This window comes from Oncorhynchus mykiss, chromosome 2 (genome assembly GCF_013265735.2).
Source record: "Oncorhynchus mykiss isolate Arlee chromosome 2, USDA_OmykA_1.1, whole genome shotgun sequence".
Classification (NCBI taxonomy): domain Eukaryota; kingdom Metazoa; phylum Chordata; class Actinopteri; order Salmoniformes; family Salmonidae; genus Oncorhynchus; species Oncorhynchus mykiss.
The window spans coordinates 21,269,809-21,292,983 of record NC_048566.1 but is presented as its reverse complement, the minus strand read 5'-3'; the positions used below and the strand labels follow the sequence as shown (position 1 = coordinate 21,292,983).

Genomic DNA, 23,175 nt, shown 5'->3' with positions numbered 1-23,175 from the left:
TGTTTGAAATGTAGAACGTTCAGAGGGAAAACCATCTAATTACAATACAAGTGCTACATTTTTGGAGATCCCCTTGGAGTCTCGTATCGCAAATGTCGACCCAAAAACAACCATTGATTTTGCTGTTCTATTTAGTCTTTAGTCCTCAGCTGGTGTTATCGTTAAGTACATACTGTCGCTAGCGAATCACAAAGCACTTCCATAGCATAACCAATTCTAATTATATGGCTAGAATGTCACTGTTAGGGAGGATTACTGTCAACATTAAGCCATTTTGTGTCAAACTCTGTTTCTCTATATTCCCAGTGCCCTCTGACCTCTCTGTGACCCCTGTGCTGTTTCTCCAGAATCCTCAGTGTGTAGTTGGTTCTCTGTCCTTTACTGTTGAACTCCACGTGGCCTGTCAGACCATCATACTCCACCTGACAGAGATAGAGGGAGGGAAAGAGATTAGAGAGTAGGAGGGAGGGATGGAGAAATAGTAGTATGATGCCAATAAAGCTCATTTGAATTTAATGGAATTTAATGAATTGAGAGAGAAAGAGGTATGAGAGAAAAAGACGACAAAGAGAGAGAACACTATACTTACACTACACATATCTAGTACACAGTGTGACAGTGCTGACAGAGCTTGATAGAGCTAAGATGAATGGAGTGGTGGTGAAGATGGAACACACCCAGTGGTTTGATAACAGAGACAGATAACAGGCCTGTACCGAGGAGACAAAGAGAGATGGAGCACAGGCAGCCATGAAGACAGCTCGTCAATGAGACACACAGACAACCAGCCTTGTCAAATAACAAAGAATAACAAGGGAGGAGGAGTGCCAGATGGAAGACAGACAGACAGAGTGACACAACCACCTATTACCAACAACACTGGACCCCAGTACAACGACATGGTGGCAGGACAGGAGTGTGACGCAACACAACGACATGGTGGCAGGACAGGAGTGTGACCCAACACAACAACATGGGGGGGCAGGACAGGAGTGTGACCCAACACAACGACATGGGGGGGCAGGACAGGAGTGTGACCCAACAGAACGACATGGTGGCAGGACAGGAGTGTGACCCAACAGAACGACATGGTGGGCACGACAGGAGTGTGACCCAACACAACGACATGGTGGCAGGACAGGAGTGTGACGGACTGATATGCTGTAGTTGCTGGTGACTTGTTTAACAGTGTGGCTGCTATTGGTATCTAAAAGTCAGATATTTTGTTATGAGAACAAACAACTCAAATGAAGACTCAAAATAAAAATGAACTGTGTGTGTGTTCTTGTGCGTGTGTGTGTTCTTGTGTGTGTTCTTGTGTGTGTTCTTGTGCGTGTGCGTGTGTGTGTGTGTGTGTGTGTGTGTGTGTGCGTGTGCGTGTGTGTGTGTGTGTGTGTACTGACCATGCGTAGGTAGTTCATGAGGCTGGTGCCGTGTTGCCAGATCTGAGGAGAGGTGCAGCTGAGAGGTTTGACTCCAATCTCCTGACTCCTGTTGAGCTCCCTCACCGCCCCCACCACAACGTGCACAGCATCAAACATCAACGCTGACGACAACTGGAGGGGGAGAAGGAGGTGCACGGGGGAGAGAAATTAGAAATGGGCAGGAGGAGGAGAAGAGAGTTGCAGGAAGGCGAAGAGGGGTGGTAGGTAAGGAATTGCAGGAGGGAGGAAGGAGTAACATGGTTCATAACATAGTAATAACTTTATTCCATTTTGGTGTCTGTATTTGGTGATTCAATGAGACAAGTGTCCATATGGACCATTTGATACCAACACACCAGGAAGTAACACTTGTTAACATACAATTTCTCAGTTAAAACAAGGTATGCACCAGCTGACACAGGGATGTGTGAATGTAACACTCTGGTAGAACATACCGCAGGCCCGGGGTAGATGAGATCACAGCCCTCCCTCCAGGACAGGTTGAGACTCCTGATGAACTCCAGGTAGAATGGATGGGTGGTGTTGAACATGGAGAACCCTATGATGTTGGACTGGTCATCGACTATGTCATCCAGCCTCAGCAGGGGGAAGTCCTGGGAGAGGGTGAGGAGAGGATAAGTTGGGTGAGTGACATGTGTATGAAATCTCAGAACCAGAAACAGAAACAGAGAGTGAGAAAGAGTTTACTGTTCATTTCTGTTTATTTCACTTGCTTTGGCAATGTAAACATATGTCTCCCATGCCAATAAAGCCATTTGAATTGAATGAAGAGTGCGAGAGAGGCCAATAAAGCCCATTTGAATTGAATGAAGAGAGAGCGAGGCGCATGCGCGTACCCCCTTTGACGCATGGGGAGATAGTAGCTCTGTTTTGTACCTTCAAAACTGTGAATATATGTAGAGGCCAGACAACATAGTTTCCATTAAGCCTTTAAAATCAATGGATCAATATATCCCCAAGCAGCCGGGAGAGAGTGAGCAGCGAACCAATCTGTGAGCAGAGTGAGCAGCATACCAATCTGTGAGCAGAGTGAGCAGCGAACCAATCTGTGAGCAGAGTGAGCAGCGAACCAATCTGTGAGCAGAGTGAGCAGCGAACCAATCTGTGAGTAAAACGAAGCTGAGACTCAAATCCAACAAGCCATGGCTTCCCTTAAAGGAAAAGACAAAGAACAACTTGGAGATGCAAATGAGAGCAACGAACAGCTGAAGGATATCCAGTTCTCACCAAAACAAACAACAGTTACAATCTGTTGTTAAAAAAAGTTGATTCTATCATGTAAGCTATGCATATACAGGGCGGGCGCGTGGATGAAACAATAAAATTGGCCTTCTGGAAACAAAGGCGCAAACTTTAGAAGATGAACTGGATCAGCTAGAAAACAAATAGAGACAAAATAATATGAGAATATTGTCCCTACCAGAAGACAAGAAAAAAGCAGACCTTTCCAGCTATGTGATCAAGCTGATATTGGAGGAGCTTAGTGTGGATGTATTGCCGGAGGATCTGGAGCGAAGACATCAGATCAGCGTGAAGTAGAAGAACGCTAAATAACCTCGCTTGGTAATCTTTAATCTGTGGAACTATCAGACCAAATTCAACATTCTGAGGGCACAGGGTTATAAAGAGATCAAGGTCCACGGCCAGTCCATTTGATTCGTCCAGGACCTGTCTGCTAGGCTGAGAAAAAAACGCAAACAATTCAATCTGATCAGACAGTCACTGGAGATAAAAGGAATCAAGTCTCAACTCTGATTCCCGGCAGTACTGTAGGTATGGAAGGGAACACAGAGAATGGAGTTCACAAGCACTGATGAAGCCCTGAACAGGCTGCAAGAAACCTTTCCAGTTGAAAGAGAGCCCAGTGCCCTGAGGAGAGGCAGAAGCAGGAAAAAACAATAATTACACTAGGCTACATACAGTGATGCCCCAGACCAACTTATCGTAAATTGAGACAATATTCCTTCCCCCTCCCCCCAATACAATCTAGACTCTATTGTCCTCAAATAACTGTTCTTCTCTAGGAAGTAACAATATAATTAGCCAATGCCAGTGAGAAACATGGACACTGAAAAGACAATATAAAAGAGGAAATATGGCATGTAAGTTAACAATTGTAAATAATAATGGATGTGTGTTTTTGTGGGCAAGAGGGTGTGAGTGGGTGAATGTGTGGGTATGTGTCTGTGCACATGAATGGGAGAGTGAAGGAGGGTGAATATGAATATGTGTAGGAGGGCGGGAGAGCATGAGTGTGCGGAAGCATAAGGTATATGTTGTGTGTGAATGAAGGAGAATGGATGAATAGTTACACGTATAGAGGGGTGTAAATGTGTTTGAGTTGAAGGGAGGGGGGCTAAAGACAGAGGTTTGGATAACCTTGGCCTGGGTGGGTAAGGGAGGACATGAGGGGAGGTGGGGACAAGCTTGGCTTGGGTGTGGTAAAGAGGTGAGAACAGGGAGGGGAGGTGGAGAGGGATGGATGGATTTGGTTAGGGAGAGAGAAAGAAGGACTTATTACAATGTAATTGTATTCCTTTTTTTCCTGACTTGTAAAATGTATTTCTGTTCTGAGTTCTGGACAGATTAGAAAAGGATATTGAATCATTATTAGTCCTTGTTTTAAGATTTAATGGTGGTTGTTAGTGAGAACGGAGAGGGGCTATATCCAGAGGATTGGGAGGGGGTGACTGGGAGGGCATCAGACACTTCTCTGAGGTGTGCTTGGGGCCTCCACTCGTCCCATTTCAGTCTCTCAGAGGACCCACTCACCCCAGCCACTATACAGTGCCTTGCGAAAGTATTCGGCCCCCTTGAACTTTGCGACCTTTTGCCACATTTCAGGCTTCAAACATAAAGATATAAAACTGTATTTTTTTGTGAAGAATCAACAACAAGTGGGACACAATCATGAAGTGGAACGACATTTATTGGATATTTCAAACTTTTTTAACAAATCAAAAACTGAAAAATTGGGCGTGCAAAATTATGCTAAAAAAAAAATATATATATATATATAAAAAGGCATAGTACTATGACGTACTGAGCTTCATGTTTTTTTGTGTGTGTGTTTTGTTATATGTCTGCTCAGACCACACACTCTATAGATGTAATGTATACAATAACTATGTACTGCATTTATACTAGGATCCTTCCATTCTATGGAAGGCCTACCGCCATCATATGTCATGTCTGCTAAAATGTTTTACTTGGTTCTTCAATGATAGACGAAACAGTTAACTTTGAGTCTATACATGGCCAACAAAATCCAACTTATCACATGGAATGATGGGGGTAAAAGCATATGGTTCTCGAACACTTCAAATGTTGTCATCAGATGTGGTTTTCTTGAAAGAGTAAAACATGTTAAAAGGAGAAATTGAACATTTAAAGAAGAGTTGGAGAAGCTTATGCTCCCACCTACTGTAGTAACAGCAGGGATGTAGGCATCCTGATAAATAAGAATACACCATTTCCCCTTCTACCTTACATGGTGAAAAATACACATTGACTTCATTGTACTCCCACCAGGAGCAAATCTATTTATCTATCTATCTAATCTGTTTTTTGATAGAATTTAAGCGATATTAGATCAAATCCAGAAAGGAACTATTATTTTAGCAGCTGACTTAAATTATACATTTGATATGATTGACAGACTTAGTAATACAAAAAAAGATGTTACCTTTAACCTCAATTATATAAAAACATGTAAACTCCTATTTTTTCATACATTATATATACTATATATATTTCAGCCACACCCATTGCTGACAGGTGTATAATATCGGGCACACAGCCATGCAATCTCCATAGAAAAACATTGGCAGTAGAACGGCCTTACTGAAGAGCTTTTTTCAGTGACTTTCAATGTGGCACCTTTCCAACAAGTCCGTTCGTCAAATTTCTGCCCTGCTAGAGCTGGCCTAGTTTTAATGGTTCGGGCTAGGCCCCTTAGTTCCAGTGAAGGCAAATCTTAATGCTACAGCATTCAATGACATTTCCTGTGTCAGCCTGACATTGTCTCTGTGCACAAAGCGAGGTCCATATAGAACTGGTTTGTCGAGATCGGTGTGGAAGAACTTGACTGGCCTGCAAAGAGCCCTGACCTCAACCCCATTGAACACCTTTGGGATGAATTGGAACGCCAACTGCGAGCCAGGCCTAATCGTCCAACATCAGAGCCCGACTTCACTAATGCTCTTGTGGCTGAATGGAAGCAAATCCCCGCAGCAATGTTCCAGCATCTAGTGGAAAGCCTTCCCAGAAGAGTGGAGGCTGTTATAGCAGCAAAGGGGGACTAACTCCATATTAATGCCCATGATTTTGGAATGAGATGTTCAGGGAGCAGGTGTCCACATACTTTTGGTCATGTAGTGCATTTCTCTCTGAATGTTGTAATGTGTTTCACCCACCTGGCACGCCCCTGAGCCCCGTCCCTCACACACACCCAGGGACAAAGAGAGGGATTGAGAAGGAGGCGGAAGGAAGGACACAGAGGAGAGGAAAGGTGGAAGGATGGCAAGAATGCTGAGGCGTTGGTGCGTTCTTACCATGGTGGTGAGGATGTACTTGTAAAACGCTGATGTCATTCCCAACTCTGACGCCTGTGGAGAGAGAGAGAAGCGAATGGGGGAGGGGAGACAGAGAGAAGGAGAGTGAGATAGAAAGTAAGAGGGAAGAGGGGGAAGATAGATGGAGATGGGAAGTGGTAGGAGACAGAGTGAGGGCGAGAAGGACAGAAGCAGAGAGAGAGAGAGAGAGAGAGAGAGAGAGGGATGACGAGAGAGAGAGAGGGATAGAAAGAGAGAGCTTACCATAACCACAGTGTTAAATTGTCAAACTTACACAATAAAGCTTAAGGCAGAGAGTAGACAGAGCAGAGAGAGCAGAGAGCAGTGGTAATGCATGTACTGACAGACAGACAGACAGACAGACAGACAGACAGACAGACAGACAGACAGACAGACAGACAGACAGACAGACACAGTTCTATATAAAGGCCCATCTCTGAGTCACTCCTGTGCTCTGACTGCCTTTGCTACAGGCTGTACAATATACATCATCATAACACCTATGGACCCATTATCACCACTGAATATGGATTACCGCATGTCAAATAGACAAGCTGTTAGTACGATTTCAGCTGCTTAAGATAATTGAACCATTGTTGCTCCCTGTATAACTTCACATGGTTCTCTGCATTACTGTCCTGTATCCAGCAAGCAACAATCATCAGTCAAATTGTTCTTGAGCTAGAAGTAGACCCAGACCACAGATCTATGATCAGATTATTATACCCAGATACTAAATCAGTCAATAGGTACAACTTCTCAGCCGACAACTCATGTAGCTACTCTATAAAAACCACCCTAGCACTGAGGCATGACCTCTGACCTTTTTAAGGATGAGGTAGGAGATGGAGGCGTTGGCGTCGATGATGATGGTGGCCACCTTGTCGTCTCGTATCTCCTTCAGCAGAGGGGTGGGATCCAGGCTGTCATCCAGCATCCTGATTGACAGCGTCTCCCTGGAGATGAGGAAGCGCCGCACTAGCTCCTCCAATCGCAGAAGGCCTTAGGGGCAGAGCCGGGAGAGAGCCGGAGAGAAGAGGAAGAGAAGGGATAGAATAACAGAGACATTTTAGGTGAGACTTTATTTAACATCCACAAACGAACATGGGTTGTTGGAGATTGGCATTGTAAAATGCATAGAAAGTGTGCTATAATGGTAGTTCTAACAAGAGATCCTATAAATCAGGTTCTGGGGAGATTCAATGATTATATAACGCTAACCCACCACTATGTCATTGACATAGAATATCTAGCAATTGAAAAAAACTGACCCACCAATCCAATACGGACAGCCTAGTAATTACCACGTAAATAGCAACAAGACCCACTAGGGACAAGCCAAACAGAAAAGCTAAATGAACGTCTAACTTTTTTCTCCCCCATTGGCATTCACAATATCAAACGTTTCCGGTGACGACCTGACGAGTTCGTTCCTCAAAGCATTCTGTACTGCAAATATACAGTACTGTAGCTAGTCCCTGGGCCAAACACTATGGAAAGGTCCTTGGGGTTTAGAATATAAATTCTAATTCCCATTCTAATTCTATATTCTCTAGTAAAATACTGCCAGAAAAGTAAATAAGAGGAGCTACCAGCGTCTGGGGAGCTTCACAGGGAGCCAGAGGGGAGAGAGAGAAGGGAGGGAGGGAGGGAGGGAGGGAGGGAGGGAGGGAGGGAGGGAGGGAGGGACAGGAGCCTCCCAGAGAGCAGGCCTGTAAGCAGTGTGGTAATCACTGAACCAGGCCAAAAACTTTAATTAGTTTGAAGGAGAAAAATCAATACTCTCTCTCTAGCTTCCTCTCTCTCTTTTTCACACTCTCTCACTAACCTAACCTCTTCTTCTGTCTCTTTCTCTCTAACTGCTCTCTCTCTCTTTCGCTAACGTCTCCATCTTTTTTTCTAGCTCTTTTGTATCTCTCTCTTTCTTTTCCTATCCTGGTCACTCTCCATTTTGCACTCCATCTCCTTTCTCGTCATCTCTCCCGTCCCTCTATTCCTCTCTCCACCTCTTGCTTCCTCTCTCTCTATCCGTTTTTACCTTCTCCCTCTCTCCTCTCCTTCCTCTGACCTCATCCATCTCATAAAAACTGCATAATGGCACTAGATTAATAGCTGGACGTGGCTCATACATAACTAGAGAAGGAAACCTCCCCAAAAACATTTCAGTGAGCCAAAAAGAACCGGAAAATGCCTGGAAATCAACATAAAACATCTTTGTCCATGCAGCAACCAAATGGACACTAAAAGAAAAAACAAAACCATCTTGGTCTCCTTGCTTTACTCAACACTACATCTGATATGTGATGGACGGCGGCCCTATCTCTCACACACACACATAACGTCCACTTATCCTGAAAGCCACTCGACGGAGGTAGATGGAAAAATATGAAAACCCCTGTTGGCTGTAACCATGGTGTGTTAATCGTCTATCTCTCTGCAGCACACTGACTGTACGTACGTGTGTGTGGAGGGAGTCAGGCAGTCAGCCTGTTGAGTGGCAGTTAGCACCTATTCTGCAGCCATGGCAACCAGCAGCTCGGCACGGCGATAGCTTCCACAGCCAAGTGGGTCAGAATCTGTGGGTAACGGTAACCTTGAGGAGATCACTTCCCAGACAAATATAGAGCCTAATCTGCACCCACAATCACTATATCACCATGACTACCGTACCTGTTGCTTTTAAAACCTCTTCTAAATAGAAAAGCTTTTTGTGAACACATCAAATAGACACAAGGCTCACATCTCACATCAGCAAATGGATGGAAGGTAGGAGGCCTGTGTATCACATCAAAATCACTGATCATATCGGTGTGCAATTTCTGATGTATTTCAATGGGTCTCATGTTCAAAGTGGCAAGTCTATGAAGAGGAGAGGAGCTCTTCATTTTCTGAGACTGAAACAGGATTACAGCTCTTTAGAAGAATTACTGTGCATCAATCATTAAATCAATAGTCTGATAGAGCAACTTACAATTGTAGGAGCTCAGTCTTTATACTGTATCAGGAGCCTGACAGGTGGTTGACTGTCTGGCCAAGTACTGGAGGATGAGTAAGAGGTAGATACTGTTGGAGTGTGATTTGTATGGACCACAAGTTGTGTTGTTTGCATGTACAGTTTAGTGAACTTTAAGAGCAGCCTGTTAGAATGAGTGTCTAGCAGCAGGGGACAGTCATATTCGCCCAGACAGTGTGAATGTGCCAAGATGCCGTGAGCTCGCACAGGGAGTGTGAGACACACACACACACACAAAGGCACACACACAAAGGCACACACACAGGGCCTCCCGAGTGGCACAGTGGTCTAAGGCACTGCATCGCAGTGCTAGAGGCATCACTACAGATCTGGGTTCGATCCCGGACTGTGTCGCGACCCATGAGGCAGCACATAATTGGCCCAGCGTCTTCCGGGATAGGGGAGGGTTTGGCAGGCTGGAATGTCCATGTCCCATCATGCTCTAGCAACTCCTTGTGGCGGCCGAGCGCATGCACACTGACATCGGTCGACAGCTGTACAGTGTTTCCTCCGACACATTGGTGCGGCTGGCTTCCAGGTTAAACGAGCAGTGCGGCTTGACTGGGTCATGTTTTGGAGGATGCATGTCTCTTGACCTTTCCCGAGTCCATACGGGGACAAGACCGGGGAGAAAAATGGCTAAAACGTAAAAAAAGATTTGGTAATGAGAATTTAAATAAACACACAATTACACACACATCTACATGCGTTTTCACAAGCACACAGATACACACAGTACTCACACTCCGCCTTGGCGCAGACCAGGCTGGCTGAGGGGTAGCTGAAGGATCGCAGGATGGCTGCCACGGCCAGGCTCAGGTCCTCGTTGCTAGGGTACAGACTGACCGAGGCAAAACGCAGGTAGGGCAACCTGGGAGTCTCCTCTGGACCTATCTTTACATGTGGGATCTGGAGAGGAGAAGGGGAGAGGAGGAGTAGAGGAGAGGAGGAGTAGAGGAGAGGAGAGGAAAGGAGAGGAGAGGAGAGGAGAGGAGGTGGAGGGGAAGGAAGAGAAAAAGGAAGAGGAAGAGGAGGAGGGAAGAGGGAAGAGGGGAGGAGAGTATAAAGGAAGTAGCGAGCGAAAGGAAGAAAGGAAGAGCAGAGAAGGCAATGATATCAAAGTACCAGTATAGAAAACATTAAGGAGGAAACAGAAATGAGGAGAGGCAGGGAAGAGGAGAACAGAGTGAGAAGGGATAAAAGGCCAAAGGGAATAAAGAGAAAACAGATGGAAGAAGTGGTTGATGGTTAATTTCACGAGGAGAGATTCAGCACTCCTGGGAGACTCGATCTCCTGACACTGTAATGATGAACAAGAAGGGTGGCTGTGTGTGTGTGTGTGTGTGTGTGTGTGTGTGTGTGTGTGTGTGTGTGTGTGTGTGTGTGTGTGTGTGTGTGTGTGTGTGTGTGTGTGTGTGTGTGTGTGTGTGTGTGTGTGTGTGTGTGTTTGTGTGTGTGTGTGTGTGTGTGTGTGTGCGAGAGAGAGAGAGAGAGAGAGAGAGAGAGAGAGAGAGAGAACGTGCATATTCATGCATGTGTGTATGTTTGTGCCACTCACCTCCTTCTCTCCACATATATGACTGACAGTAGAGCCAGAAGCAGGGCTGTTGGCAGGGCCTATCACAGACACCACTCCTTTAGGTAGAATCTGGCACACTGCGAGGAGAGGGAGACAGAGGGACAGAAGTCAACCAGGTGCACTTCTCTTAAAAGAAATCACTTTAGTCTGGGTGCTGTTAGTCTAGGTGCTCTGTTAGTCTGGGTGCTCTGTTAGTCTGGGTGCTCTGTTACTCTGGGTGCTCTGTTAGTCTGGGTGCTCTGTTAGTCTGGGTGCTCTGTTAGTCTAGGTGCTCTGTTAGTCTGGGTGCTCTGTTAGTCTGGGTGCTCTGTTAGTCTGGGTGCTCTGTTAGTCTAGGTTCTCTGTTAGTCTGGGTGCTCTGTTAGTCTGGGTGCTCTGGTAGTCTGGGTGCTCTGTTAGTCTAGGTGCTCTGTTAGTCTGGGGGCTCTGTTAGTCTGGGGGCTCTGTTAGTCTAGGTGCTCTGTTAGTCTAGGTGCTCTGTTAGTCTGGGGGCTCTGTTAGTCTAGGTGCTCTGTTAGTCTAGGTGCTCTGTTAGTCTAGGTGCTCTGTTAGTCTAGGTGCTCTGTTAGTCTAGGTGCTCTGTTAGTCTAGGTGCTCTGCTAGTCTAGGTGCTCTGTTCGTCTGGGGGCTCTGCTAGTCTAGGTGCTCTGTTAGTCTGGGTTCTCTGTTAGTCTGGGTGCTCTGTTAGTCTAGGTGCTCTGTTAGTCTAGGTGCTCTGTTAGTCTAGGTGCTCTGTTAGTCTAGGTGCTCTGTTAGTCTAGGTGTTCTGTTAGTCTAGGTGCTCTGTTAGTCTAGGTGCTCTGTTAGTCTGGGTTATCTGTTAGCCTGGGTGCTCTGTTAGTCTAGGTGCTCTGTTAGTCTAGGTGCTCTGTTAGTCTAGGTGCTCTGTTAGTCTAGGTGCTCTGTTAGTCTAGGTGCTCTGTTAGTCTGGGTGCTCTGTTAGTCTGGGTGCTCTGTTAGTCTAGGTGCTCTGTTAGTCTGGGTGCTCTGTTAGTCTAGGTGCTCTGTTAGTCTGGGTGCTCTGTTAGTCTAGGTGCTCTGTTAGTCTAGGTGCTCTGTTAGTGTTAGTCTGGGTGCTCTGTTAGTCTGGGTGCTCTGTTAGTCTGGGTGCTCTGTTAGTCTAGGTGCTCTGTTAGTGTTAGTCTGGGTGCTCTGTTAGTCTGGGTGCTCTGTTAGTCTAGGTGCTCTGTTAGTGTTAGTCTGGGTGCTCTGTTAGTCTGGGTGCTCTGTTAGTCTAGGTGCTCTGTTAGTCTAGGTGCTCTGTTAGTGTTAGTCTGGGTGCTCTGTTAGTCTGGGTGCTCTGTTAGTCTGGGTGCTCTGTTAGTGTTAGTCTAGGTGCTCTGTTAGTCTGGGGGCTCTGTTAGTCTGGGTGCTCTGTTAGTGTTAGTCTAGGTGCTCTGTTAGTCTGGGGGCTATGTTAGTCTAGGTGCTCTGTTAGTGTTAGTCTGGGTGCTCTGTTAGTCTGGGTGCTCTGTTAGTGTTAGTCTAGGTGCTCTGTTAGTCTGGGTGCTCTGTTAGTCTGGGTGCTCTGTTAGTGTTAGTCTAGGTGCTCTGTTAGTCTGGGGGCTCTGTTAGTCTAGGTGCTCTGTTAGTGTTAGTCTAGGTGCTCTGTTAGTCTAGGTGCTCTGTTAGTCTGGGTGCTCTGTTAGTCTGGGTGCTCTGTTAGTCTGGGTGCTCTATTAGTCTGGGTGCTCTGTTAGTCTGGGTGCTCTGTTAGTCTGGGTTCTCTGTTAGTCTGGGTGCTCTATTAGTCTGGGTGCTCTGTTAGTCTGGGTGCTCTGTTAGTCTAGGTGCTCTGTTAGTCTGGGTGCTCTGTTAGTCTGGGTGCTCTGTTAGTCTGGGTGCTGTTAGTCTGGGGGCTCTGTTAGTCTAGGTGCTCTGTTAGTCTGGGTTCTCTGTTAGTCTGGGTGCTCTGTTAGTCTAGGTGCTCTGTTAGTCTAGGTGCTCTGTTAGTCTAGGTGCTCTGTTAGTCTAGGTGCTCTGTTAGTCTAGGTGCTCTGTTAGTCTAGGTGCTCTGTTAGTCTGGGTAGTCTGTTAGTCTGGGTGCTCTGTTAGTCTGGGTGCTCTGTTAGTCTAGGTGCTCTGTTAGTGTTAGTCTGGGTGCTCTGTTAGTCTGGGTGCTCTGTTAGTCTAGGTGCTCTGTTAGTCTAGGTGCTCTGTTAGTGTTAGTCTGGGTGCTCTGTTAGTCTGGGTGCTCTGTTAGTCTGGGTGCTCTGTTAGTGTTAGTCTGGGTGCTCTGTTAGTGTTAGTCTAGGTGCTCTGTTAGTCTAGGTGCTCTGTTAGTGTTAGTCTGGGTGCTCTGTTAGTCTGGGTGCTCTGTTAGTCTGGGTGCTCTGTTAGTGTTAGTCTAGGTGCTCTGTTAGTCTGGGGGCTCTGTTAGTCTGGGTGCTCTGTTAGTGTTAGTCTAGGTGCTCTGTTAGTCTGGGGGCTATGTTAGTCTAGGTGCTCTGTTAGTGTTAGTCTGGGTGCTCTGTTAGTCTGGGTGCTCTGTTAGTGTTAGTCTAGGTGCTCTGTTAGTCTGGGTGCTCTGTTAGTCTGGGTGCTCTGTTAGTGTTAGTCTAGGTGCTCTGTTAGTCTGGGGGCTCTGTTAGTCTAGGTGCTCTGTTAGTGTTAGTCTAGGTGCTCTGTTAGTCTGGGTGCTCTGTTAGTCTGGGTGCTCTGTTAGTGTTAGTCTGGGTGCTCTGTTAGTGTTAGTCTAGGTGCTCTGTTAGTCTAGGTGCTCTGTTAGTGTTAGTCTGGGTGCTCTGTTAGTCTGGGTGCTCTGTTAGTCTGGGTGCTCTGTTAGTGTTAGTCTAGGTGCTCTGTTAGTCTGGGGGCTCTGTTAGTCTGGGTGCTCTGTTAGTGTTAGTCTAGGTGCTCTGTTAGTCTGGGGGCTATGTTAGTCTAGGTGCTCTGTTAGTGTTAGTCTGGGTGCTCTGTTAGTCTGGGTGCTCTGTTAGTGTTAGTCTAGGTGCTCTGTTAGTCTGGGTGCTCTGTTAGTCTAGGTGCTCTGTTAGTCTGGGTAGTCTGTTAGTCTGGGTGCTCTGTTAGTCTGGGTGCTCTGTTAGTCTAGGTGCTCTGTTAGTGTTAGTCTGGGTGCTCTGTTAGTCTGGGTGCTCTGTTAGTCTAGGTGCTCTGTTAGTCTAGGTGCTCTGTTAGTGTTAGTCTGGGTGCTCTGTTAGTCTGGGTGCTCTGTTAGTCTGGGTGCTCTGTTAGTGTTAGTCTGGGTGCTCTGTTAGTGTTAGTCTAGGTGCTCTGTTAGTCTAGGTGCTCTGTTAGTGTTAGTCTGGGTGCTCTGTTAGTCTGGGTGCTCTGTTAGTCTAGGTGCTCTGTTAGTCTGGGTGCTCTGTTAGTCTGGGTGCTCTGTTAGTCTGGGTGCTCTATTAGTCTGGGTGCTCTGTTAGTCTGGGTGCTCTGTTAGTCTGGGTTCTCTGTTAGTCTGGGTGCTCTATTAGTCTGGGTGCTCTGTTAGTCTGGGTGCTCTGTTAGTCTAGGTGCTCTGTTAGTCTGGGTGCTCTGTTAGTCTGGGTGCTCTGTTAGTCTGGGTGCTGTTAGTCTGGGGGCTCTGTTAGTCTAGGTGCTCTGTTAGTCTGGGTTCTCTGTTAGTCTGGGTGCTCTGTTAGTCTAGGTGCTCTGTTAGTCTAGGTGCTCTGTTAGTCTAGGTGCTCTGTTAGTCTAGGTGCTCTGTTAGTCTAGGTGCTCTGTTAGTCTAGGTGCTCTGTTAGTCTGGGTAGTCTGTTAGTCTGGGTGCTCTGTTAGTCTAGGTGCTCTGTTAGTCTAGGTGCTCTGTTAGTCTAGGTGCTCTGTTAGTCTAGGTGCTCTGTTAGTCTGGGTGCTCTGTTAGTCTGGGTGCTCTGTTAGTCTAGGTGCTCTGTTAGTCTGGGTGCTCTGTTAGTCTAGGTGCTCTGTTAGTCTGGGTGCTCTGTTAGTGTTAGTCTGGGTGCTCTGTTAGTCTGGGTGCTCTGTTAGTCTAGGTGCTCTGTTAGTCTAGGTGCTCTGTTAGTGTTAGTCTGGGTGATCAGTTAGTCTGGGTGCTCTGTTAGTCTGGGTGCTCTGTTAGTCTAGGTGCTCTGTTAGTGTTAGTCTGAGTGCTCTGTTAGTCTGGGTGCTCTGTTAGTCTAGGTGCTCTGTTAGTCTAGGTGCTCTGTTAGTGTTAGTCTGGGTGCTCTGTTAGTATGGGTGCTCTGTTAGTGTTAGTCTGGGTGCTCTGTTAGTCTGGGTGCACTGTTAGTCTAGGTGCTCTGTTAGTGTTAGTCTGGGTGCTCTGTTAGTCTGGGTGCTCTGTTAGTCTGGGTGCTCTGTTAGTGTTAGTCTAGGTGCTCTGTTAGTCTGGGGGCTCTGTTAGTCTGGGTGCTCTGTTAGTGTTAGTCTAGGTGCTCTGTTAGTCTGGGGGCTCTGTTAGTCTAGGTGCTCTGTTAGTGTTAGTCTGGGTGCTCTGTTAGTCTGGGTGCTCTTTTAGTCTGGGTGCTCTGTTAGTGTTAGTCTATGTGCTCTGTTAGTCTGGGTGCTCTGTTAGTCTGGGTGCTATGTTAGTGTTAGTCTAGGTGCTCTGTTAGTCTGGGGGCTCTGTTAGTCTACGTGCTCTGTTAGTGTTAGTCTAGGTGCTCTGTTAGTCTAGGTGCTATGTTAGTATGGGTGCTCTGTTAGTCTGGGTGCTCTGTTAGTCTGGGTGCTCTATTAGTCTGGGTGCTCTGTTAGTCTGGGTGCTCTGTTAGTCTGGGTGCTCTGTTAGTCTGGGTGCTCTATTAGTCTGGGTGCTATGTTAGTCTGGGTGCTCTGTTAGTCTGGGTGCTCTGTTAGTCTAGGTGCTCTGTTAGTCTGGGTGCTCTGTTAGTCTGGGTGCTCTGTTAGTCTGGGTGCTCTGTTAGTCTGGGGGCTCTGTTAGTCTAGGTGCTCTGTTAGTCTAGGTGCTCTGTTAGTCTGGGTGCTCTGTTAGTCTGGGTGCTCTGTTAGTCTGGGTGCTCTGTTAGTCTGGGTGCTCTGTTAGTCTGGGTGCTCTGTTAGTCTGGGTGCTCTGTTAGTGTTAGTCTGGGTGCTCTGTTAGTCTGGGTGCTCTGTTAGTCTGGGTACTCTGTTAGTCTGGGTGCTCTGTTAGTCTGGGTGCTCTGTTAGTGTTAGTCTGGGTGCTCTGTAAGTCTGGGTGCTCTGTTAGTCTGGGTGCTCTGTTAGTCTAGGTGCTCTGGTAGTGTTAGTCTGGGTGCTCTGTTAGTCTGGGTGCTCTGTTAGTCTGGGTGCTCTGTTAGTCTGGGTGCTCTGTTAGTCTGGGTGCTCTGTTAGTCTGGGTGCTCTGTTAGTCTGGGTGCTCTGGTAGTCTGGGTGCTCTGTTAGTCTGGGTGCTCTGTTAGTCTGGGTGCTCTGTTAGTCTGGGTGCTCTGTTAGTGTTAGTCTGGGTGCTCTGTTAGTCTGGGTGCTCTGTTAGTCTGGGTGCTCTGTTAGTCTGGGTGCTCTGGTAGTCTGGGTGCTCTGTTAGTCTAGGTGCTCTGTTAGTCTGGGTGCTCTGTTAGTCTGGGTGCTCTGTTAGTCTGGGTGCTCTGTTAGTGTTAGTCTGGGTGCTCTTTTAGTCTGGGTGCTCTGTTAGTCTGTGTGCCCTGTTAGTCTGGGTGCTCTGTTAGTCTGGGTGCTCTGTTAGTCTGGGTGCTCTGTTAGTGTTAGTCTGGGTGCTCTGTTAGTCTGGGTGCTCTGCTAGTCTGGGTGCTCTGTTAGTCTGGGTGCTCTGTTAGTCTAGGTGCTCTGTTAGTCTGGGTGCTCTGTTAGTCTGGGGGCTCTGTTAGTCTGGGTGCTCTGTTAGTCTGGGTGCTCTGTTAATCTAGGTGCTCTGTTAGTCTGGGTGCTCTGTTAGTCTGGGTGCTCTGTTAGTCTGGGTGCTCTGTTAGTCTGGGTGCTCTGTTAGTCTAGGTGATCTGTTAGTCTGTGTGCCCTGTTAGTCTGGGTGCTCTGTTAGTCTGGGTGCTCTGTTAGTCTGGGTGCTCTGTTAGTCTAGGTGCTCTGTTAGTCTGGGTGCTCTGTTAGTCTGGGTGCTCTTTTAGTCTGGGTGCTCTGTTAGTCTGGGTGCTCTGTTAATCTGGGTGCTCTGTTAGTCTGGGTGCTCTGTTAATCTGGGTGCTCTGTTAGTCTGGGTGCTCTGTTAGTCTGGGTGCTCTGTTAGTCTGGGTGCTCTGTTAATCTGGGTGCTCTGTTAGTCTGGGTGCTCTGTTTGTCTGGGTGCTCTGTTAGTGTTAGTCTGGGTGCTCTGTTAGTCTGGGTGCTCTGTTAGTGTTAGTCTGGGTGCTCTGTTAGTGTTAGTCTTGGTGCTCTGTTAGTCTGGGTGATCTGTTAGTCTGGGTGCTCTGTTAGTCTGGGTGCTCTGTTAGTGTTAGTCTGGGTGCTCTGTTAGTCTGGGTGCTCTGTTAGTCTGGGTGCTCTGTTAGTCTGGGTGCTCTGTTAGTGTTAGTCTGGGTGCTCTGTTAGTCTGGGTGCTCTGTTAGTCTGGTGGGAATGTATTTCTATCTTTTTGTCTGTTGCTATAAATGTTGAAGTGCAGTCTATTGTTTCTAATGCTTGTGGACCTCAGAACTCTTACTCACTCCTTGGTTTCTCCTTTATCCCTCTGGCTTGGTTCCATTATGCCACCTTCCCTTCACGGGCAGAGGGAAGGGAGTGAGTTTGTAGAGTGGAACCTAGCCATTGCCTACACCTTAAAATTCCTTTGTGACTACTGATGGGGAAATGTTGGAAACATAGCAGCAAGGTGGAAACTCCACTCTGCTGTTAGGGCGTGTTCAGTCTGTCAGTCAGTCTGTAAGTCAGTCTGTTCTGTCTCATAGTTAACATATTGCTCAATGATCAGCTCATGTTACTGATCAATGCCACTCTGACATACTGATTAAGGGCAACATGTCTTCCTGCCACACTGCACTGTGTCACAGTAACCATGGTTGTTGAACCTAGACAGTAACAGGGAAACGAGGCCTCTGAGTCAATGATTGACAGGGGGTAATAATGGCACCCATCATGGGGCTACAGTAAGTACATGGGTGCATCTTCACGTCAGTTCAGCTGAAGGAAATGAGACGAGGAGAAGAAGCTGCTTCAGATTCACCCTGGGCTCCATTTCATTCCGCTACATCTCTCCACCCTCATCATCCATAACCTCTGTCGTGTGCGTGTGCGCACACACACACACACACACACACACACACACACACACACACACACACACACACACACACATACACACACACACACACACACACACACACACACACACACACACACTGTACATTCACATACGTCCACACACAGTCACTTCTCCCTCCAGCTCGCTGTGGCCATTGGCAGGGTGGTGACCTCTTGCAATGGGAACAACAAGTGTCTGTATCCTGATAGAAGTCATTGGTCTGTGAGCTAATACACATAAACTACTGAATGAAATCCTCAATCTGTTTTGTAAATAAAGTCTGTAGTTACTGTATTACAGGTCAGTACTGGTCTGTACTGGACTGTACTGGTATTACTGGTCAGTACTGGTCTGCACTGGACTGTGCTGGTATTACTGGTCAGTACTGGTCTGTACTGGTATTACTGGTCAGTACTGGTCTGTACTGCTCTGTGCTGGTCTCAACTGATATTACTGGTCAGTACTGGTCTGTACTGGTCTGTACTCATCTGTACTTGTCTGTACTGGTATTACTGGTCTGTACTGGTCAGTACTGGTCTGTACTCTTCTGTACTGGTCTGTACTGATATTACTGTCCAGTACTGGTCTCTACTGGTATTGCTGGTCAATACTGGTCTCTGCTGGTATTACTGGTCAGACTGGTCTCTGCTGGTATTACTGGTCAGTACTGGTCAATACTGGTATTACTGGTTTGTACTGGTCTCTATTGGTATTACTGGTCAGTACTGGTCTCTACTGGTATTACTGGTCAGTACTGGTCTCTACTGGTATTGCTGGTCTGTACAAGTGGCTGTGGTCGTGGAATGGTTTGTACTAGTCTTTACTGATTCGGTTTAGTCCTGGTCTGTATTCATCTGTACTGGTCTCTCCTGGTATTAATAGTCTTACTAGTCATTACTGGTCTTACTGGTCTGTACATGTCAGTACTGGTCTTACTGGGTTAGGGTTAGGGTACTCGTAGTGGTGTTACTCACTGGTGTCAGTGGTCTCATACTGGGAGTCCCTCTGCAGTTCGAATATGTCCACCTCCACACGTGTTTTGGCCCCTCCCTCCATTACACTGTTGATGTTCTCCCTGGCCAGGGCCAGAGCCAGCCGCTCCCCACGCCCACACACTGACTGGTCATCCAGGATCGCAGCTACATAGGGAGGGAGACAGAGAGATATGGAACGGGAGAAAACATTGATGTTACTCACCATTAGACAGTAAGACAAAAAGAGAGGAGACAAGCAGAGTATTTACGAGGGGTGTGAAGGCCAGGGGAGTGAGTTGTGTCACCGGGTGAGGAGGGAGAGACAGACACCTGAGGGTGATCAAGGGATGGAAGGAGGGATGGATGGATTATTGATAGATGGACACTCACCCATCCGGACGGAGGAGAGCAGGGTGGCCTGGCTTCCGGAGCGTGGTGCCATGGTAACTAGCAGGAAGGAGGAGAAGTGTATCGACAGCAGCAGCGCTGGCAGAGCCGGCATCTTCTACTGCTCCTCATGGAGAACGGTCTGCTGGCTGCCTGCTTGCCACCTACAGGATGGGAGGATACATTACAAACACAAAATATACACAAGCACACACTCACAATCGTTCTCACTCTGTGCACACATCTGTAGCTCCAATGGTTACATCTCTATTCAAAGAGCTTGTTACGATCACATGAGAGCCACACATGAAATACACACACAAACACACACAGCACTGCCTGCTGCAAAACCACCCTCACTCACTCTGAGTGACAACACCCCTTCTAAGTGACAGTTTAATGTGTGTGTGAGAACAGACAAGAAGATAAAGTGTGTGTGTGGTGTATAGCGTCTTGTTTCTGCTCACCGTCAGCTGGTCATGACCCTCAGTTTGACCTCTGAGATGTGTGCGTGATGTGTGTGTCTGGTATCTGTGTGAGTTGGAGATGAGTCACCTTTGACCTTGTAGGCACAACACAGCAGCTTGACTGCTTCTATCTGACCCTGGGAGGTGAGGATGTTTTGCCTCTCCATCTCTCTTCCCTCCCTCCTTACCTTCATTTCCCTTCACACTTTTCTTTTTCTACTCTCCCTCCCTTTCTCCCTCTCCCTCTTAGCGCTCCCTTTCTCCCTCTCCCCCTTAGCTCTCCCTTTCTCCCTCTCCCCCATAGCGCTCCCTTTCTCCCTATCCCCCTTAGCTCTCCCTTTCTCCCTCTCCCCCTTAGCGCTCCCTTTCTCCCTATCCCCCTTAGCTCTCCCTTTCTCCCTCTCCCCCTTAGCACTCCCTTTCTCCCTCTCCCCCTTAGCTCTCCCTTTCTCCCTCTCCCCCTTAGCGCTCCCTTTCTCCCTATCCCCCTTAGCTCTCCCTTTCTCCCTCTCCCCCTTAGCACTCCCTTTCTCCCTCTCCCCCTTAGCTCTCCCTTTCTCCCTCTCCCCCTTAAGCGCTCCCTTTCTCCCTATCCCCCTTAGCTCTCCCTTTCTCCCTCTCCCCCTTAGCACTCCCTTTCTCCCTCTCCCCCTTAGCTCTCCCTTTCTCCCTCTCCCCCTTAAGCGCTCCCTTTCTCCCTATCCCCCTTAGCTCTCCCTTTCTCCCTCTCCCCCTTAGCTCTCCCTTTCCCCCTTAGCGCTCCCTTTCTCCCTCTCCCCCTTAGCTCTCCCTTTCGCCCTCATCCCCTTAGCTCTCCCTTTCTCCCTCTCCCCACTTAGCTCTCCCTTTCTCCCTCTCCCCCTTGGCTCTCCCTTTCTCCCTCTCCCTCTTAGCTCTCTTTTCTCCCTCTCCCTCTTAGCGCTCCCTTTCTCCCTATCCCTCTTAGCTCTCCCTTTCTCCCTCTCCCCACTTAGCTCTCCCTTTCTCCCTCTCCCCCTTAGCTCTCCCTTTCTCCCTCTCCCCCGTAGCTCTCCCTTTCTCTCTCTCTGCCTTAGCTCTCCCTTTCTCCCTCTTAGCGCTCCCTGTCTGCCTCTCCCCGTAGCTCTCCCTTTCTCCCTCTCCCCCATAGCGCTCCCTTTCTCCTTCTCACCCTTAGCTCTCCCTTTCTCCCTCTCCCCCTTAGCGCTCCCTTTCTCCCTCTCCCCCTTAGCGCTCCCTTTCTCCCTCTCCCCACAGCTCTCCCTTTCTCCCTCTCCCCCTTAGCTCTCCCTTTCTCCCTCTCCCCCTTAGCTCTCCCTTTCTCCCTCTCCCCATAGCTCTCCCTTTCTCCCTCTCCTCCTTAGCTCTCCCTTTCTCCCTCTCCCCCTTAGCGCTCCCTTTCTCCCTCTCCCCCTTAGCGCTCCCTTTCTCCCTCTCCCCATAGCTCTCTCTTTCTCCCCTTCCCCCTGTAGCTCTTCCTTTTTCCCTCTCCCCCTTAGCTCTCCCTTTCTTTTATTGTTCTCTCATACCATATCTGTCTGACTTCATCCTACCCTCCTGCCCCACATGCACCCGACCCTCCTCCAGGTCCATCTCCCTTCAGCAGCCCCATAGCAGACTAAACACTACAGGTGACAGGGCTTTCAGTTGTGTGGCCCCTCAGCTGTGGAACACACTTCCAGTCACTGTCAGGACTGCAGAGTCTCTGGCCTCATTTAAGGCACAGCTAAAGACTGAGCAATGCAGAAAAGCTTTCAAGGATCTGTAGTACCAGTCAAAAGTTTGGACATACCTACTCAGTCAAGGATACTTCTTTATTTGTACTATTTTCTACATTGTAGAATAGTAGTGAAGACATCAAAACTATGAAATAACACATATGGAATCACATAGTAACCAAAAAAGTGTTAAACAAATTCAAAAAAGATTATTCAAAGTAGCCACCTTTTGCCTTGATGACAGCTTTGCACATTCTGGGAATTCTCTCAACCAGCTTCATGAGGTAGTCACCTGGAATGCATTTCAATTAACAGGTGTGCCTTGTTAAAAGTTCATTTGTGGATTTTTTTCCCTTCTTTGTGCCAATCAGTTGAGACAATCAGTTGTGTTGTGACAAGGTTGGGGTGGTATACAGAAGATAGCCCTATTTGGTAAAATGCCAAGTCCATATTATGGCAAGAACAACTCACATAATCAAAGAGAAACAACAGTCAATCATTACTTTAAGACATGAAAGTTAGTCAATGCGGAAAATATGTTTATTTAAGTGCAGTCGCAAAAACCATCAAGTGCTATGATGAAACTGTCTCTCATGAGGACCTCCACAGGAAAGGAAGACCCAGAGTTACCTCTGCTGCAGAGGATAAGTTCATTAGAGTTAACTGCACCTCAGTTTGCAGCCCAAATAAATGCTTCACAGAGTTCAAGAAACAGACACATCTCAACATCAACTGTTCAGAGGAGACTGTGTGAATCAGGCCTTCATGGTCGAATTGCTGCAAAGAAATCACTACTAAAGGACACCAATAATAAGAAGAGACTTGCTTGGGCCAAGAAACACGAGCAATGGACATTAGACTGGTGGAAATCTGTCCTTTGGTCTGATGAGTCCAAATTTGAGATTTTTGGTTCTAACTGCCGTGTCTTTGTGAGACGCAGAGTAGGTGAATGGATGATCTCCACATGTGTGATTCCCACCGTGAAGCATGGAGGAGGAGGTGTGATGGTGCTTTGCTGGTGGCACTGTCAGTAATTTATTTAGAATTCAAGGCACACTAAACCAGCATGGCTACCATATCATTCTGCGGCTACTTTGAATAATATAACATAAAAAAAATATATATATATATTTAACACTTTTTGATTACTGCTTGATTCCATATGTGTTTTTCATAGTTTTGATGTCTTCACTATTGTTATACAATGTAGAAAATAGTAAAAAATTAAGAAACACCCTTGAATGAGTAGGTGTGTCCAAACGTTTGACTGGTACTCTATGTTAATTAAATGCTCCTGTCCACTGGATCTGATGCCTTGGGTGTGAGAAAAGCACTTTACAAATTAAATTAATTATTATCACTCACCTTTCTCCCTGTCGTTTGTTTGTGTGTGTGTGAGTGTGAGTGTGAGTGTGAGTGTGTGTGTGTGTGTGTGTGTGTGTGTGTGTGTGTGTGTGTGTGTGTGTGTGTGTGTGTGTGTGTGTGTGTAATGTTCCACCAGATCACACTGTTCCTATCATTAGACTCGGGTAGCATTGACATCTGAACACTGAAGCCGTTATGCAAGAGGTTACACACACAGACGTCACAGTGAGACCACTGCCACATGCTGCTCTGTCACCCTGCCACTCTGCTCTCTGGATCTGACTGAGTTGTGTAATGAAGTGTGTCCTGTAATATATTGTATTTTCTGTATTATGAATAGACACACTGCACCACACATCTATTCTAAAGAACTGGACCTGGAGTCAGAACAGCTGCTCCCCTTTTCTCAATCTATCTTCACAACGCCAGAGTTAGTGGGTGTTTGTGAGTGGGGTGTGTGTGTGTGTGTGTGTGTGTGTGTGTGTGTGTGTGTGTGTGTGTGTGTGTGTGTGTGTGTGTGTTCCACCAGATCACAGTGT

General features: G+C 47.2%; 1 protein-coding gene across 4 annotated transcripts in view; it reads right to left on the bottom strand.

Moving 5' to 3' along the window:
* Positions 1-23,175, bottom strand: part of LOC110534415 (glutamate receptor ionotropic, kainate 5) — a 162,928-nt gene that overhangs the window by 18,266 nt on the left and 121,487 nt on the right. For all 4 annotated transcript variants that reach the window (XM_036941605.1, XM_036941615.1, XM_036941619.1 and 1 more), the window contains exons 4-12: positions 19,111-19,271; positions 18,721-18,885; positions 10,591-10,688; positions 9,776-9,941; positions 6,843-7,021; positions 5,999-6,052; positions 1,880-2,038; positions 1,404-1,556; positions 318-422 (exon numbers count right to left, since the gene is read on the bottom strand). In XM_036941605.1, coding sequence (XP_036797500.1) covers positions 318-422; positions 1,404-1,556; positions 1,880-2,038; positions 5,999-6,052; positions 6,843-7,021; positions 9,776-9,941; positions 10,591-10,688; positions 18,721-18,885; positions 19,111-19,222 — 1,191 coding nt within the window. In that variant the 5' untranslated portion in view covers positions 19,223-19,271. The remainder of the gene's footprint in view (positions 1-317; positions 423-1,403; positions 1,557-1,879; positions 2,039-5,998; positions 6,053-6,842; positions 7,022-9,775; positions 9,942-10,590; positions 10,689-18,720; positions 18,886-19,110; positions 19,272-23,175) is intronic.